General features: G+C 35.9%; 1 protein-coding gene across 1 annotated transcript; it reads right to left on the bottom strand.

Annotated features, from left to right (window-relative positions):
• Window positions 1-7125: 7125 nt before the first annotated feature.
• Window positions 7126-14519, bottom strand: LUM (lumican). Its single transcript, XM_025882600.2, has 3 exons — window positions 14227-14519; window positions 10952-11834; window positions 7126-7958 (listed from the first exon to the last, which is right to left on the bottom strand). The coding sequence occupies exons 2-3, from the start codon at window positions 11811-11813 to the stop codon at window positions 7804-7806; spliced, it is 1017 nt and encodes a 338-aa protein (XP_025738385.1). The 5' UTR covers window positions 11814-11834; window positions 14227-14519; the 3' UTR covers window positions 7126-7803.
• Window positions 14520-17266: the final 2747 nt, after the last annotated feature.

Below are 17266 nucleotides of genomic sequence, written 5' to 3'. Positions count from 1 at the left end.
TTCTCTACATCTTTGACAACACTTATTATTTTCTGTTCTTTTAATAGTGACCCTCCTGATGGAAGTGAGGTGGTATCTCATGTGATTTTGATTTGTATTTCCCTAATGATTAGTGATTTTGAGCATTGTTTCATGTGCTTATTGGTTATTTGTATGTCTTCTTTGGAGAAGTGTTTCTTCCCTTGCCCATTTTTTAATTGGGTTATTTGAGATTTTATTGTTTTCATTTTTGTTGAGTTGCAGAAGTTCTTTATGTATGCTAGATATTAACCCCCTATCAGACATATGACTTGCAATTATTTTCTCCCAATCCATAGGTGTCTTTCACTCTGTTGATTGTTTCTTTTGACATGCAGAAATTTTTAAGTTTGATGTAGTCCCATTGGTCTATTTTTTATTTTGGTATCTGCTTTTGTTGTCACACTTAAGAAATCAATGATTCTTAAAATATCTGCACTACTTAGAATATTGATTATTGAAACAAAAATATTTGTCTTCATATATTCAAAAACAAAAACCAACCAAATAGATATAAATTAGTAAGATAAAGAACATGGGTTTTTGGAATGTTTTAAGGGACTTTTTTTTTTAAAGAGTTTTTATTTATTTATTTGAGAGAGAGAGAGTTAGAAAGAGGGAACAAGAGAGGAGGGAGGGTCAGAGGGAAAAGCAGACTCCCTGCTGTGCAGTGAGCCTGATGTGGGACTCGATCCCGGGACTCCAGTATCATGACCTGAGCTGAAGGCAGATGCTCAACCAGCTGAGTCACCCAGGTGCCCCTTTAAGGGACTTTCTATGGTTTAATTCACTGTTCAACATTTTGTGTAAAGTCATTACAGTGGTTGACTATATCATTATTCAACCAATATTTTTTCCATTTTATATCACAAAGTACTATGAGCAAGAGCACTGATCTTAGGAGAAACTTCAACAATAAAAGCAACAGCAACAAAACTCTTATGAGTGAGCCTCATGTCTCATTTTAATAGCAATATAATATTAACAGGTAGTTTTATTTCCTCAGTTTCAGTTTTACAATTATGATAATCCATGCTAGAGTGGAAGAAAGTTTCCATGAATGCATACGGGTGAGAGTGCCATGTACGTGGGAGGTGTTTTATTTTTTCAACATAAATTTGTTGAAATCTATGTATAAATATTGTTCTAAGCACCAGGAATAGAGATTGGGGAAAATAAGAGCAAGTTTTTTGCCTTTGTGGTATTTACTTCTAATTATGGGGAGATAAACACAACCATACATATACTGTCCATAGTACAAGTTCTAATGAGTACTAGAAAAATAAATAAATAAAGCATGGTAAAGGACAGAGAGCAACAGGGTGTCCTTTTTTATACTAAGGTATTAGTGAAGGCCACTCCAAGTAGATGATTTTGAACAGAGATCAGAAAATAAACTGTGTCTATAGTTGGGGCACACGTGAGACAAATGCAAGAAACCTGGACCAAGAATGGCAAGTTCAAGGAACAAGGTTACCTGTGTGGTTGGAGAAAAGAGTGATGAGGGAACATGACCTTGAAGGTTTTGGTATGAGCTTCAAGTGTGATGAGAAGATATTTCAGGTTTTAAAGTTGGGGTAACCTGAGATATTTTTCAAGACTCATCTTGGCTGTTGTTTGAAAATAAACTGTGTGATTCAGCTCTTGACTCCACTTTAAAAATCCATTGGTAGCTGTAGCATTATTCACAAGAGACATGGCAGTGGATTGGACTAGAAGGGTCAAACAGTCAGATTGGTGGTATATTTCGAAAATCTAGCCAGATATTTGTTGACAGACTAGATATGAAAAAATAGATTGATATTCCTATATCCAATATGCAGGTTTTCAAGTGGAGAACACTCTGTTCAAAATATATTTAATAGAGAGAAGTGGAGATCCCCATGAATTAAAGCAAACTGAAATATTTTTTTATAAAGTCAAAGAGACTTAAACAGAAGTAATTGTACTGGAGCTTGCCAGGAAGCTTGATTTCAGTAAGTCTATTCAATAGCCACATCTTCAGAACTTACCATCAGGCCCTGTGTTTTGTCAGGGCTGGGAAGAGGGAATTTACAGACACACATTTAAGCCCCTCTTAATGCCGTGGGAGCTTACCGAGTTAGAACATACACTCTGACAGCAAGGATCTGGTCTCACACAAGGGATATAACACTTTTAACATAAGTCTGACCTTACATTCTCGTTTTTCTCCCCTGTTAAGGAGGAATGTATTGTATAGATTTTTTTTTGAGCTAAATATATAAAGAGCATTCCCTAAGTATCTAATACATAATAAAATGTAAGTAAATATTATTATTACAATTAAGTCTTTTCCCTAGAAAGTCTTTCCTTATCAACCAATAAAAAAAAGCACCACTCCTTCTCCACCCTGTTGTCCCTTCAGGTAATTTATTTTTCTTCATAGCACTTATCACTACATGACATCAAGTCATAGAGTACATGTTATTCTGTTATTGTTTGAACTCCTTACGAATGTCAATTTTGTTAGGGGAGGAACTTGTTGGTCTTTTTTATTGAATCCCTAACACCCAAGCCATTTGTGGAGTAGAGTAGAAGCTGAATAAATATTTGTTGAATGAATTAATGGAAAAGGTACAGATGGAGACATAACAAGGAAAGTTGTTATTTCTAGCTCAGAACTTTGCTGAAGTGTTTTTATTTGTATGATAAAGGATTTTTTATGATAAAAGATATTAATTCTATATGAGAAGGTTCAGAGGGATTTATGGGAAAGGAACAGAGTAGCTTAAGGTGAGTCTTGAAAGATGTGTAGGTGTTTTCAAGTGGGAAGAACATAAAGAGATTCTAGGAAGAAAGGACAGAGTTTTCATAGACACCAGAGCAAAACCAACTGCAAACTGGTAAGTATGGTGGCAGTATCAAATGATTTCATATGGTGCATGGTGACGCCTGGCAAGGCCTGGTAAGAGATAAGGCCCTAGAGATAACCAAGGACCCGATGACAAAGAACCCTTGATATCCTGACTGCCTTGTGTGCTGCACTGAGGAGCCTGGATCACATCTTGAAAATGATGGTGCATCATTAAATAGTTTTAAGCAATTTGAGCAAAACTTGAAGTAGTGGCAGTGGGAATAAAAATCAAATCTTATTTGAGACACAATCTATAAGTAAAGCAGCTAAGGCTCTTGAATAATTTTAGAACATGGAACGTGTTCTCTTTTATAGAACAGCAGTTGTGTTTTGAAGGGACAGGACACTCAGGTTGGTGATATTCTTTGGGCCAACGAAAATGTGAAACAAGAAGAACTACGCAATAGAAGTGGAAACTCGGGGCCATCAGAGTGAGTTGAAGGTTCATGGGGCCTCACTCATTTTATGTTGCCTAAATATCTACTTTTCCCTGCATGTGGTTGTAGTCTGATTTCTTATACTTTATTAGGAAACAAAATCTACTGAATGCATGAGTGAATAAGCAAATATAACAAGCTATTTATTTTAAAAATGTATTTCTATTTATTTAATATACTTATGGCATGTCTTCTTTAACTTTTACAACATTGTTATTATAGCTCTTTTGGTAAAGTTGCTTTAGAGTTCGCTTTAAATCAATGAGTGTCTTCTTTTACTTGTGAGTAAAATGTTAAGCAAGTATTTATGATGGTTGCAAAATCCAGCCAAAGAAAAATCTAAGGCCATCATTATGATAAAATTACAGCTATAGAAAAAACTGGAACACAAAACATAAAAGATCACAAAGAAATAAATCCATAGTCCTCTGTAAAACCAACCTTTTAAACTCTCCACTATTTCTGAAAACAGCTATTACCAGTTGGAGAACTTTTAACTAAGAAATCAACATTCCTCTGGCTCATTTAGTGGTCTATCATCCATCTGTATTTTTTGTACTTATTAGGGCATGATAATTCCTTACAAACCTCAAAGTCCGAGTACATCATCGTTTTCCTTCACCATAAAGGCATGACCTAACTGTGATCTTCAAATGGAGATGTTGAGAATAAAGAATATTTCTCATTTTTCTATTTTCTTCCAAAATTAGGGTCTACAGTTAAGTCTCCAGTGACTCAATCTTAGGAAGAAATCTTAGGAAAGAAAGACTCTATATTCATCATTGCTTTAATCCATTCATGGGGTTATCAAAGAGGAGACAAAATCAGAATCATTGTTTTTAGCAAGACAGTTGAGAGAACTTCCTAATTTAAATTCACCCTGTTGTTGGCCATTTTTCCCAGTACCCATCTTGAAAATTTAATCAAAGTAAATTCTGAGCCATCTCTCTTTAACAGAGTACCAGCCACTCTGGAGAGAAATGACTGTAGGCAGACAAGAAGTATCTACAAAAGCAAAAAAAAAAAAAAAAACAAAGAAAAAAAAAAAAGAAAGAATCTACACAACTCTCAAGTTAGTTAGGTGACAGAAGTGTCTCATGATATCTTATGAAGTTAGTGTTTTTATTCCTTGCTTTTTTGTTCCTTGCTTACACTTGAAGAAACTGATGGTTAGAGAGCTTAAATAAATTAGAATACAAAAAAGATAATATTTATTCTCTTGTATGTATATTGCTAACAACAGACTTCTTTCTATTCTACTTCCCTAGAGAAAAGGAGTCTTCTGCCCTTTAACTGTTCGAGATTTCTTGTTTTTAAAAGATGTGTATCACTGACCACCACTATAAGAATCGTCATGTAAAGTCTTCAAAAATGTGGAGGGGCACATGGGTGGCTTAGTCCGTAAAGTATCCGACTCTTGGTTTTGGCTTGGGTCATGATCTCAGGGTTGTGAGATTGAGCCCTCCATCAGGCTCCACGCTTAGTGCAGAGTCCACTTGTTCCTCTCCCTCTGCTCCTCCCCCCGATCTCATTCTCTCTCTTTCTCTCTCTCAAATAAATAAATAAATAAATAAATAAAATATATTTTTTAAAAATGTGGAATCCTACATTGCTTAATTTACTGGGTCTGTATATCTGAGACATTGTGTCTGGTAATCTGTATTTAGAAAAGCATTTCATCATGCTAATTATACACTTGAAATGTTGAAAAACACTACCCCAGCTGGGGTAGCAGTAAGGGGATTAGGGAAGAGCAGATAAGGAGAGTCTCCAATCTCTTTGCCTCTGCAGGGCTGTCCCAATGAGTGAAGAAGCAAACAAGAAGCTTCCTTTCTCTTGCTCTCTCCTGAATTGATGGGGTCTGGTCCTTATAAAGAAGAGGTGTTTCAAAACAGCTCAGTATCTAACTCGTGCCTTCCCCAAATGCTTCTAATCAAAGTGTTACTGGGCTTAATTTGGTCATTGTGAACCAACCACAACCACAAAGGAAATTACTGTTTAAAAGTTATACTTTTGCTTTTTTTTTTTTTTTTTTTTGGCTTAAGACTATCTGACTTTGGATAAAGATAAATCAAAGGCTTTGAAAGATACAGACATCTGACAAGATGTTTTCCCTAAGCAATATAAAGACAAAATTCGTTTAGGTCTATAACATTATTTCTAAAAGAGAATTTATGGCACATTCTCTATTACCTACTTGAGAGTAGGTTTCAAAAGATTAATGGTGACTTTTTTTAGATAGGGCAGGGAAATTTATTCTTATTTCTTCTATATTATAGTTTTATTGAGGAAAAATAGATTTTAAGTTCATACCAGGACATGACCTGAGGGTACAGCCACAGCTGAAGGAGTTATCTTTATGTAGAAAAAACATGACAATCAAAAATATACAGTGTACCTAATGTAATATATATCTCACACATCTGCCAGTCAACTCAACTGATAATGGTCCTTTGGTGATGGGGCTATTTTACCATAAGGGAGAGTTCACTAAAAATGTTCTGTTAAAACATAGTATGCTTTAGAGAGATGTGTGCTTTGTTTTAGACACAACCGAGGCTATATATGCACTCCTATGGGATAAGTATGTTCTTGATTGCATAATATTTGGCTGCACACATATGCTTTATTGTTAACTAGATAAAGGAGAAGTTATTTCTTATAAATTATTTGCCCTACTATTTCCCATTGTATATAAATCAGCAAAACCAACAAGAATGGAAATAATGTTAAATATCCAAGGAAGCTGTGAGGTTTAAGAATTCTGATATTGTGATTTACACAAAATATATATTTGGTCATTCAGATGACCAAAATACATTCCTTATATATATTTTGTCTTTGTCCATGGTTCTTGCCTCACAGCTCCTAAAATATTTGGTATGTCATTTGATAAGAACAATAAAGTTGTCTTTTGTTATGATAATAAGGTAACTTTTGGAAAGCACTTTGGTTTCCTGAGCATGGGGACTGGTTGGGAGGAGAATCAACCATGTGATTAGAGGCTTGGAATTTTCAGTGCCCCCTCACACCTCCAAGGGAGGGAAGAGGGGCTGGAAATTGAGTTCAATTGCCAGTGGCCAATGATTTAATCAATCCTGTCTGCATAACAAAGCTTCTGTAAAATCCCAAAATGATGAGGTCCAGAGAACTTCTGGATTGGTGAATTTGGGGAGAGTGGTGCACCTGGAGTGGGCATGGAAGCCCTGCGCCCTTTCCACATACCCTGCCCTGTGCACCTCCTCCATCTGGCCATTCCTGAGTCATATCCTTGTATAATAAACTGGTAATCTAGTGAGTAAACAGCATTCCTGGGTTCTGTGAGCTTCTCTAGCAAATTAATTATGCCCAAGGAGGGGGTCATACGAACCTTTGATTTATAGCCAGTTGGTCAGAAGTCCAGGCAACAACTTGGACTTTTCATTGGCATCTGAAGCACAAGGGTGCAGGGAGTCTTATAGACTGAACCCCTGACCTGTGAAATCTGACACTATCTACCCAGAGATAGAGTCAGAATTGAGTTGAATTGTAGGCCACCCAGTTGGTGTCTAGAGGATTGCTTAGTTGGGGGGGGAATCCCTTCCCCCAACATGAAATGAAACTGGGATCTACACACTTTTAAGTATATGTTTTAAGATGTATTTTAAAGCTGTTTCCAAATGGATGCTAGAGGCAGACTATTAGTAGGAAATTCTATTCAATGTAAGTAAAATACTGCAGGCTAACGATATTTTTAAAATTCTAATCTATTATTTTATATATGAGAGATATGAACTTCATAAAAAAACACAGTGATGCCATTTGCTATGTTTTATTTCGCTATTAGCTTGTTAAACATAACATGCAAATGATTAAAAAGGAACATACACGTGATTTAGAGTGAAAAATAATTCTAGAAAAGAAAAGTTTCACTAGGTAACTATATAAATTCTTAATGCTAAAAATATTGCTCTAAGTGTATGTGGCTTCGTGAATTTGGTCTAGTATTTTGCAAAATCATTGGTCTCAAGATTTACCACCTATTTTTTGGCTAAACAAATCTGAACATTGAAATTTGAGATCATTTGATTCAAGACAGTGAACATCCATATGTGTGTGACCCATGGTTTTTGGCACATTAAGTTAAGATTTGGGAATTATAATGCTCGGCTGACTTCCATTCAATGAGTAGAAGACTTCGCACATCATTTGACAGTAGAGATGTAAAAAACACTAAATTTACAAATAAAGCATTAAGTTTGTTGTCTCTGTGTGTGTCTATGTCTGTGCTTGTGATGAAATAGGCCTGCCTTTCATCTTTTCTTTTAAAAAAAGTAGTAAAATGTTTACAAAACATTTCCCTTGGAATTTAAAATTCATGGAAGTAATAAACAGTGACAAAAAATGAATACTATGAAAACTGACACGCACAAAAAACATAACCATAAAATGTTGCTCCAGGGTACACCTCAACAGAATTGGAATTAGTTGATATTAATTAACGGTGATTTCATTTGCTACACGTAGACATTCGTACATATCAGGTGGCAGACTGGTCTGAGTAAGACGGTTGCCATCCAGACGCAAATGCTTGATCTTGGAGTAGGATAATGGTCCCAGGATCTTACAGAAGCTCTTTACTTCAAACTCTGCAAATTAAAGAATAGAAATGTTAATTACTTTTTTAGTACAGGGGCTTGAAACGATTACTTAAAAAATGCTCAAATTCATAATGATATCTATTAAGACTCCTTCCCACTTATTTGATATACCTCTGAATTTGGAACTGCTAAAAGAGTATTTCAGGCTACCAAATGACACAGCAATATTTAGTAAATAATGCTTATGGTAGATCCGGACATTCAGTGGAATTTTTGAAAGAATAGAACTTATTAATTATAAGTTCGGCATTTAGAAATACTTGATTTTAGAAAGACATTCGATTAATGTGTCATATTATCTAAGCATTCTTTTGAAATATTTTGTCTAGCTCAAAGAAATCTAAGATTGGTGCTATTATATGAGTAACCTCACCAATATAAGCATCTTCGGTTTTTGCATCTTAAAATCAGAAGGGTTAACTAGACGACCTCTGAAGAGTCTTCCAACAAACACTCTATTTGATAATAATTCAAAACTCCAAAGCACAAACCAAATCATGGAATGTCCATGATTAGAGCTCATGTCATTTTTTTCTGTGGAAAGAAAAAGCTGCCACAAATGAAAAGACGATTTAGTTTTGAATAGAAACGAAAGCTGTTCTTAGAGTGCATGTTCTATGTGTGTACATAGAAACTGTCTATGTCTGCTCATGTCTAGTTCTGATTAATCTTATCTGGTCCCCTCTAGTGTTATTTTCTTTCATTCTCAAATTCTAGTTAACAGTGACTTCAGTGGAGCCTAACATACTGTTCTCTTTTCCTCTAAGATGTTGCTTTAAATAACCCATCAATCAAATTTCAGGGATCTTGTGGTGCCTATCTCCAAGAAAGCATGGCACAAGGGACAAAACATGGATTTAGACCTATATTAGTTTTCTATCTCTGCCATTTACCATCAGGGTGACTTTGGAACATTTATCTGATCTTCTTATTAGATATAACATATCTATAGCACTGTGTTACATGAAGATTGAAGTAATTAAGATATGTAAGTCACTTCACACACAGTGCTAACACTTAATATGTGCTGAATAGCTGTTGATGTCATTTTAATTTTGTCCTCTTTTCCAAATTACTTTACATTAGGAAAACCTATGACTAGGCTAATGCTTAAAGTTGAAAGTTTAAAATATGATAAATACTCTTTGGCTATATATTTTCTAATATTATAAACTATGAAGGGGCTTTTTTTTATCTTAAAAGAATGTGGATGATTGGTATACATAATTTTTATGTAGCAAAATAAGCTGAATTGAAGACATACATGCAAAGTCAAACAACAAGAATATCTGAAAGGTATATATCTAAATATCAAGGATAAGGAAGGAATACAAGTAACCACTCATTTTCAAATGACCGTATGTGATGGGTGGTGTGGTTTCAAGCTCAGCTCCGCACTGAGTGACCATTGGCCTGTCTTCCATAGACCACCTTTCCTGTCTCGTATATCACCTCTTCGATCTTGTATTCCTACTTGGTCTTTATACCTTCTGATGTTCCTGCATCTGTCTCTCTCCCCTTTCTTTTCTCAGAGTATGAGGTAGTCCCACTCACATGGCTAACCTCCACCAACCAAATCTAACAGGTTTCTTCAGCCCTTCAACATCTTAAATGCCATTAGCATTTTGGGTGGTCTGAGTTATCCTTCCTCCTAACTACAAATGTTTATAATGTGGGGCCATATATTGTCACATAGTGAATTTTCCACTGGAAATGGCTGTAAGTGTTCAGCTATGATAGCTTTACTCTGTATTGTATGACAAGCAAGCTTTCCGGACACAAGAAAGAATATATGGCATTTCAGAGCTGGCAATCATGGTCTCCTTCTTGAGAACCCCCCCAACCCCACCAGGAATTAGACAAAATTGTTGTAGAATTACAAAGTATCATACTAAAAAGTCACTCTGTAATCTTTTGGAGAGAAATGTCAATATCCTTATCCAATATGACAAAAGAACCAACTTTCATGGTATAAAGATGTTCAAGTTCAATAGATTACTTTGCAGATATAATTGTTTTATGAGTAAATCAGCATTTCCCACCTGACTTCTTATTTAAATAACTTTGTCCGTGAACCATAGGTTTTCTCTTCTGCCACTCTTTGTTAAAGAATAAGGTGGAAAATGGTGAATTTCTGTTTCCCACCTGAATCTGTATGGCTTAAATTGAAAAAATTTCCCAGAAGTCCAGAGACTATATAAATAGTCCAAAGTGGATCAGGTCAAAACCCCTCCCAGAAGATAAATAAAAAAATAAACTATGGCAGCAGGAGAAAGGAAGGAGAAACTGTGGAAAAATCAAATGAGGTGAAGTGTTGTGTATAAAAAAGGGGGAATTTTAATACCATTAAAATAAATTCCAAACCCTCATCATATTCCTTCTTCCCTCCTTAATCTTCTTGTCCATCTTCATAGGAATACTGTAAAGACACACACACTGTAATACAGATGACAGAGGTAGATGACTATTAGTGATAGCAGGGTAATATGTTGAGTCCCAAGTAACGATGTCAGAGGAGACCATGAGGATACGTGAGCTGCTCTGGAGATAACCAGGAGGGTTATTTGAAAACATCTGCTAGCTAGCCCTCTCCTGGACTTGTTTATTCTTCCCTCAGCTAGATCTTGCCATGAAATAAATGTAGGGCACAAATCTAAATCATGGCAGAGGCAAATAATAACAAATAAATATTGAGAGATAACACAGCAGGATAAATTAGCCCAAAATATTAAATTTGAAGAAATTCATGTTCTATGAGCTTAATGGTTTCTTATCTGGACACTCCAAAGAGAGGCCAGACATTGGATAAATAACTGAGTTAGAATTCTGCCATATTTCAATTAGAGGGATATTTTGTTGGCATTTTCCTTCATTTTTTTTTTTTTTTTAATGGAGCCAGAGACAATATTTATGCTGCACAGCTTCGGCATTTAAAAACTTGAGGAAACATCAGTGAAAGACAAGCACAGCTTTCTACTTACTTTCGAGTTCATTGACCTCCAGGTAATAGTTTTCAAGGTTCTCATTGACAGTCGGTATGTTTTTCAGCTTATTATAAGAGAGATCCAGTTCAAGCAGGGAGGATACATTAAAAGAATTTCCAGGTACTCCGCTATCAGCCAGTTCATTGTGAGATAAACGCAGATACTGCAGTCCATTAAAACGCTTGAAATACTCATCAGGGATGTTGCTGATCTTATTGTTGTCCAAGTAGAGAGTCAGAAGAGATGCTGGGAGACCAGAAGGCAGTTTGGCCATTTGATTGTAGCTCAAGTCAAGGTACTCGAGGGACTTAAGACCTTTAAAAGCAGCTGAAACAGCATCCTCTTTCAGTTGATTGTGTTGAAGGTGAACAAAAGTCAGGTTTACCAGTCCATCGAAGGAGCCAAGCTTCTGGATCTTGTTGTGCGTAAGCTGCAGGTCCACCAGAGATTTGGGAAGCGGGCCCACAGACTCCGTCAGGTTGTTGTAATTTATATGCAGCTTCTTCAGTTGTTTTAGTTTAGAGAAAATTCTTCCTTTTATCTTGGAATTTTCTAGAAGGTTATGATCCAGAATGAGCCACTGCAGATCAGTCACGTTTTCAAAGGCCTTTTCATCAATATGGTCGATCTGGTTGTTCCTAAGGTAAAGATACTTGATTCCAGGAGGCACCATCGGCACACTTTTCAATTTCAGCTCATCGCAGTACATGGCTGATGGGTAGCTTTCAGGGCAGTTACATTCTGGGGCACAGTTTGGAGATGATAGCCCATAAATCGATAGAGCGAAATCGTAATCATAGTACTGGCCACTGGCAGCACCGAGTATTGCCAAGAGGAGAGTAAACACACTTGGGTTCATTTTTGGCAAATGCTTTGAATCCTAAATAAAGTGGAAATACATTATTATATAATAGTATACTTTCAGGAAAAGGATATTGGTTTGGCAATGTTAAATGCATTAGCAAATGTGTACTTTATTACTTCATAGTGCTTTTTTAGAGCATCTAATGATGTCTTTTTAATTTTTGTTTCAGTATCACGAGAAGGATGTACACGTACAACTTCTGGTGTGGTCAACAGGGCTCAGGTTAGATTGCATACACACACGCCCCCTTCTGGGCAAGCTAGGCCCAATTGTCCATTCAATCTCTCTAGGTCATTCCTTAATTAAATGCCTTCCTGCAATAGGTTTCTGGGTGGTGCCCTCTGGCCACCATGTTAGTACACTGCTTCAGAACATCCTTCAAAACCAGAAAAATGAAAATGAAAAGACAGTTGCAAACTGTACCCTGTACCCTACCATTCATCATCATTAAAATGTCTCATTAAGAAGACCCTTACTGGAAACATGGGCAATCTATGGTTTTGCCTGGAGGAAAGCTGTTCTTATGTATGTGTGTGTGAGAGGGGGTACATTCCTTTAAAAATATCTGGGTATTGTTGGTTCTGAGGAGGAGGAACAGAATTCTTGGTGGGTGTGTGTGTGCCTGTTATTTTGACTTTTCTTTAACATTCCATGCATTTAGGCACACTACACAACTGTGTTCCAAAGTTAATATTTAGTACATTAGTTTTAGAAACTACTTTTTCTTAATCAGGGAAATGTCACAAATTCTAAAAAAATGTTAAACCTATAAAGAGATCCAGCTGGTAGAGAAAATATATTATTTTCAAGTTCTGAATTAAAGTTTTCCTTTCTCAATAACTCACAAGTTCTCTACTTTTCTTCATGCCAAAATTTAAGAAGACATGGCTCACTTATCTGGATTTTAGTGCCCTCACAGCATGGAAGTGGGAAAGAAGTGGAACTGAGGAAAGTCTGTATTTAACAGTGGCATTAGGAGCCATGTAGAAAAGGACAAAATTGAGAATATGAATCAAAAATGAGCTGTAACAGTGATTTTCTCATATGAACATGTTTGTAAGGTGAGGCTCAATACAGTACATTTCAATCGCTTGGGAAAGTACAGGGTTAGCAATTTAGGTAAAGAGTTGGACTTTTGTAGAATGGAGAGTTATGGCTGGGGGGTAACTCCAGGAGGGCAATCATAATGTGAAGCAGGATCCACATTCCACTAGATACCATAAAATAATATATCTTCCTGTGAGAAATATGGTACAAGCTTTTGTATCTGGGTAGTTTGGGATAAGTAGGACTTTTTAGTATCAGAAATTGAGACATCTTTTCTTTGCTTCAACTTGAAACTATAAGGCACTTTATTTTAGCAGATGAAACCCTGAAAAAAGTTGTTAGAATCACTCTGATAGCTGACATAATGTAACATGTAGCCAGATTCTTGGCAAATTATTCCCAGAGATTACGATGGCGTCATTTAATTTAGTTGACAGGAGTTGGCTATGAGAACAATTACATAGTGTAAATGTAATTACAGGATTCTTTATAAGTTATAATATGTTAATGTTATAAAGACTTGTCTGGCTTCATTAAAAACCTTCCACCTTATTTTAAATTGAGTATACACTAAAATAGTCATGGTCACTATAATATGAGTATTGAATAGTAATGAAAAAATGCTTCCATACTTTTTGGCAGAGGAAAAACAAGGACTCTGAATTCAAAGAGAGTTTGTGACCATATAATGAATCCACTATGAAGCAAAAGTGCACTTTGCCTTTTTTCCAGGTTTTTTCCAAATACCTGTGGTTATGGAGGAAATGCTTTTCTCAAAAAGTAAATCGTCTTCCCCAGAATTTCTCTAAAACATGTTTTTTCAACACATACGTCCAAAAAACAAATCGATAAAATTAACAAAATAGAAATAAGTAATTCATAAGTGTCTAAGTTCTTTAGCTCAAGTTTTATAATAACATGTTTATTGTAAATTGTAACAAATTATAACAATATATTTATTGCAAAATATTTTGAATACTAATGGAAATGGCCTTTCCTTGTTCCAAAATTAGGTTCTAACAACACTAACATATATAACTAATTAGCATAAAATAACAAGCATTTTAATTGCCACACATTTTTTACTATGTCTAGTCTAAATATTTTCTCATTCCGATTTCTGAAACTTTGTATAGCTTCCTTTGCCAAGCAACGCAGCATATACTTTATAAAATTTATCTCAAATCCATAAATCATGGAAAGCACATTAAGCACAATGTGAAAGTAAATGCTCAAAACTGTGGGTTTGCTGTTGAATAGCAATTGGCAAAGTTGCTCTGGAATTTTTTCTGTTCCTGTTACAATAAACACTGTCCCAAACCGTCAGCATCCCCAGTGCTATAGTTAAAACAGCACTTACCTTACTGTCTTGACACTGCCTTCGTTAATTCTTAAAGCAGATGCACTATGGACAAGAATCCACCAATATATGCTGTGAACTCTGTCAGGACGGAACTGGCTGCCAGGTTCTTAGTGATACAAGAGCTGAAGGGGGGAAAACCCAGCCCAGTCACGCCAGTCTCTGCATGGAGTTATGTCATTGTGGGGATCTTGTGGGGTGGCATGTGAGCATTCTGCTCGCTAACGAAGTGCAGGTGGACGTGGGGAGCAAAGACTGCCCCGCTCATTCCCTATGGAATGGGAGAGAGATTCATGCTTAACTAGCCCAAATACCATAGCTTTTAACTAAGGATTGAGTCCTGCTGCAAATGAAGACATCTACTGGGGGGAGCATTCCTCTTGCAAAGCTCTTTCCCTTCGTAGCTGTTGCAACAATTTGGTGCTATTCTCTCAATCAACTCTCAGGTTCTTCTAAAGGTCTCCTAAATCATAAACAGACAAATAATTTCAGGAAAATGCAAATGAGTCTTCAGAGGAATTGAACTTTTTCTTGCCCATGACTCTTGAAGTTAATATTGATTTACTTGGACTACCTTAATTTGGGGCCAGGGAGGTAACTTATGTTAGTTTCCAAAACGTGAAAATATGCTTCATTAACACTCTGACAGAAAAGGTAAATATCAACATTTCCAGTTTATTTCTTATGTAAAGGGGATTCATTTTATGCTATTCAGATCTGGAATCAATCAGCAATGTCTTGCCTGTTTCTTATTTTGTGGATTTAATTTAGGAATTCATCCAAAACCTTACTTGGGGATGGTATTCTATAGCTTAATGCCAAAAAACATAAAAGAACATGAAAAAATTGCACACTAAAAATATCACAAGGCAGTAATCTTTCGCTCTCTCGTTGCATGCTAGCAATATTTTTTTTCTCAAACTAGAAGTTATGCAAAGTTGTAATCTCCCAAAGACCTGGTTTGATTGTCAGTTCCTGATGCATGCTTTGTACAGATGAGCCATACACTCAATTCTTGTCTATTTCATTTTGTGATTATATCAGCTGCATTTATAGGATTTATTTTTCCTCCAAAATTTTCCTTGTGTTTATAGGAATTCTTAGAATCAGATATTTTAACATAAATTGCCACATTGCAAGATTTTCCCTTTTAAACTAACTTAAATATGTCACTTTTAGCTATGAGACCTGTGGAAAGTTAATCTCCCTGACCACTAATACATTTGCCTGAAAAATTAATATTAGAATAAATGCCTTTTTTTTCTTTTTTGGTCATGGAACTGTTAAAAAAACAGAAGATAATCTGCTTGAAAGTAACTCATAGAATTGTAAAGTGATTCATAGCATAACATTTCATTATTATTATTTTAAGAAAATTATAGAAAGGCCTCAGTTTTGTAACAGAGAATGTGAATAAACTTAAAAGAAATCAGAAAAAAAGACATAATTTAGTGGTTCATTGTAAGAAGATATTTAAACAATTCTGAGCATTAGCTTAGAATATGTCAAATTCTATAATCTGAGATTTTTGTTTGAAAAATTCCAACTATCTATTCCTAGGACTTTTCTTTATGAAGCAGTAAATGTGTTGCAGCATCTGTAATAGAGTTTAAATGCATTAAGTTATATTTAGCTCACTGTGAAGTTGATACTCTCAACATACACTTTCTTTTTTTATAAAACCAGTTCTGTGAGACCAATAACTGGATGTTGCAAATTTTAAAGCATACTTCTTGAGTCCATTAAAAAGAAATAAAATTACTCTTTATAGTGTATTTTATCCCATGCTTTATTCTCAGAATTTTCACATTTTTTTTTACTTTGTTTTATGCTTTAAAATCCATGTATTATTACCACATTTTCAGAGGTAGAAATGGAGACTCAGAAAGTCTAAATAATTTACTAAAAGTCACCTAATGAGTAAACAGAAGAACAAAATCTTGAAATATTTATCCATTGAGAAGAGAGTGGACAAGATAGAGCTAAAACAAGGTAGTTAATTGAATCAGTTTAAAATATTTTATAGGCAATGCTATTATCAGTGGAGACCTGAGATAATAAGTAGGCAATGGTTTCTAAAAGGCAAAAACCAACAAGCAAACAAACAAAAAAGATAACTAAGCAGTAGTTTCTTTCCTTGCCCGTCACACACTTAACATGCACATCCACACCCACATCCACACTTCAGACTGCTGGCTGAGGTACCAGCTCTCTACCCTGGCAAATGAGTCAGGTTGTTTGTGGCAATAGATTTTGGAGGTTTCATCAATATTCATGTTCAAATGACTGAGTTGCCCCCTCAGCCTGCCTGCTGCATTCCCTCTGTGACCTGAGACCAGTGAGGATGAGAGGGAACATTATGACCCTTTCATCTATCTCATTCTGAATCCAGCCCTGCATTTGTCACAGCTCCCAGGTTCACCGCAACCTGCCTGTTCCTTTGTCAAAACCATTCTGATGCCAGATTCTGTTTGTCCCACGCTAGCCGGTGATCTCTGAAAAGTCAGTCGGTCCTGGAGTAAGATAGTAGTGAAGAGCTCAGACTTTGTGGAAAGATAGATATAGACTTAGAAACTTAAGTAAGCTATCAGGAGTAAAAATTTATTTTTAAAAAAGTGACCTTGGTAGTTTCAGTGTCTTCATCTTTAAAATGGATCTGATGATGATGTCTGTAGGAAAAGTTATGAGCATCAGACACCATTTGTCTAATGCCATCGGTATAGGGCGTGGCTTAGTACAGTATGGGAGGATATGTTCCAAGCCCCCCACTGGATGCCTGGAACCTCAGATAGTACCAAACCCTCTATACACTATGTTTTCCTATACATACATCCTTATGATAAAGTTTAATTTATGAATTAGGCACAGCAATAACCAAAAATAGAATAGTTATAACACTATACTGTAAAGCAAGTTATGTGAATGTGGTCTCTCTCTCTCTCTCAAATTATCTTCTTGTACTGTACTCACCTGCCTCCTTCTTGTGATGATAGGAAATGACAAAATGCCTATGTGATGAAATCAAGCGAGGTTAATGATG

The sequence above is a fragment of the Callorhinus ursinus genome, unplaced genomic scaffold, assembly GCF_003265705.2.
Source record: "Callorhinus ursinus isolate GAN/ISIS: 27379988/994484 unplaced genomic scaffold, GSC_fseal_2.0 scaffold14, whole genome shotgun sequence".
Classification (NCBI taxonomy): Eukaryota; Metazoa; Chordata; class Mammalia; order Carnivora; family Otariidae; genus Callorhinus; species Callorhinus ursinus.
Note: the sequence above shows the minus strand (reverse complement) of the source record. Positions and strands in the feature narration are given on the sequence as shown.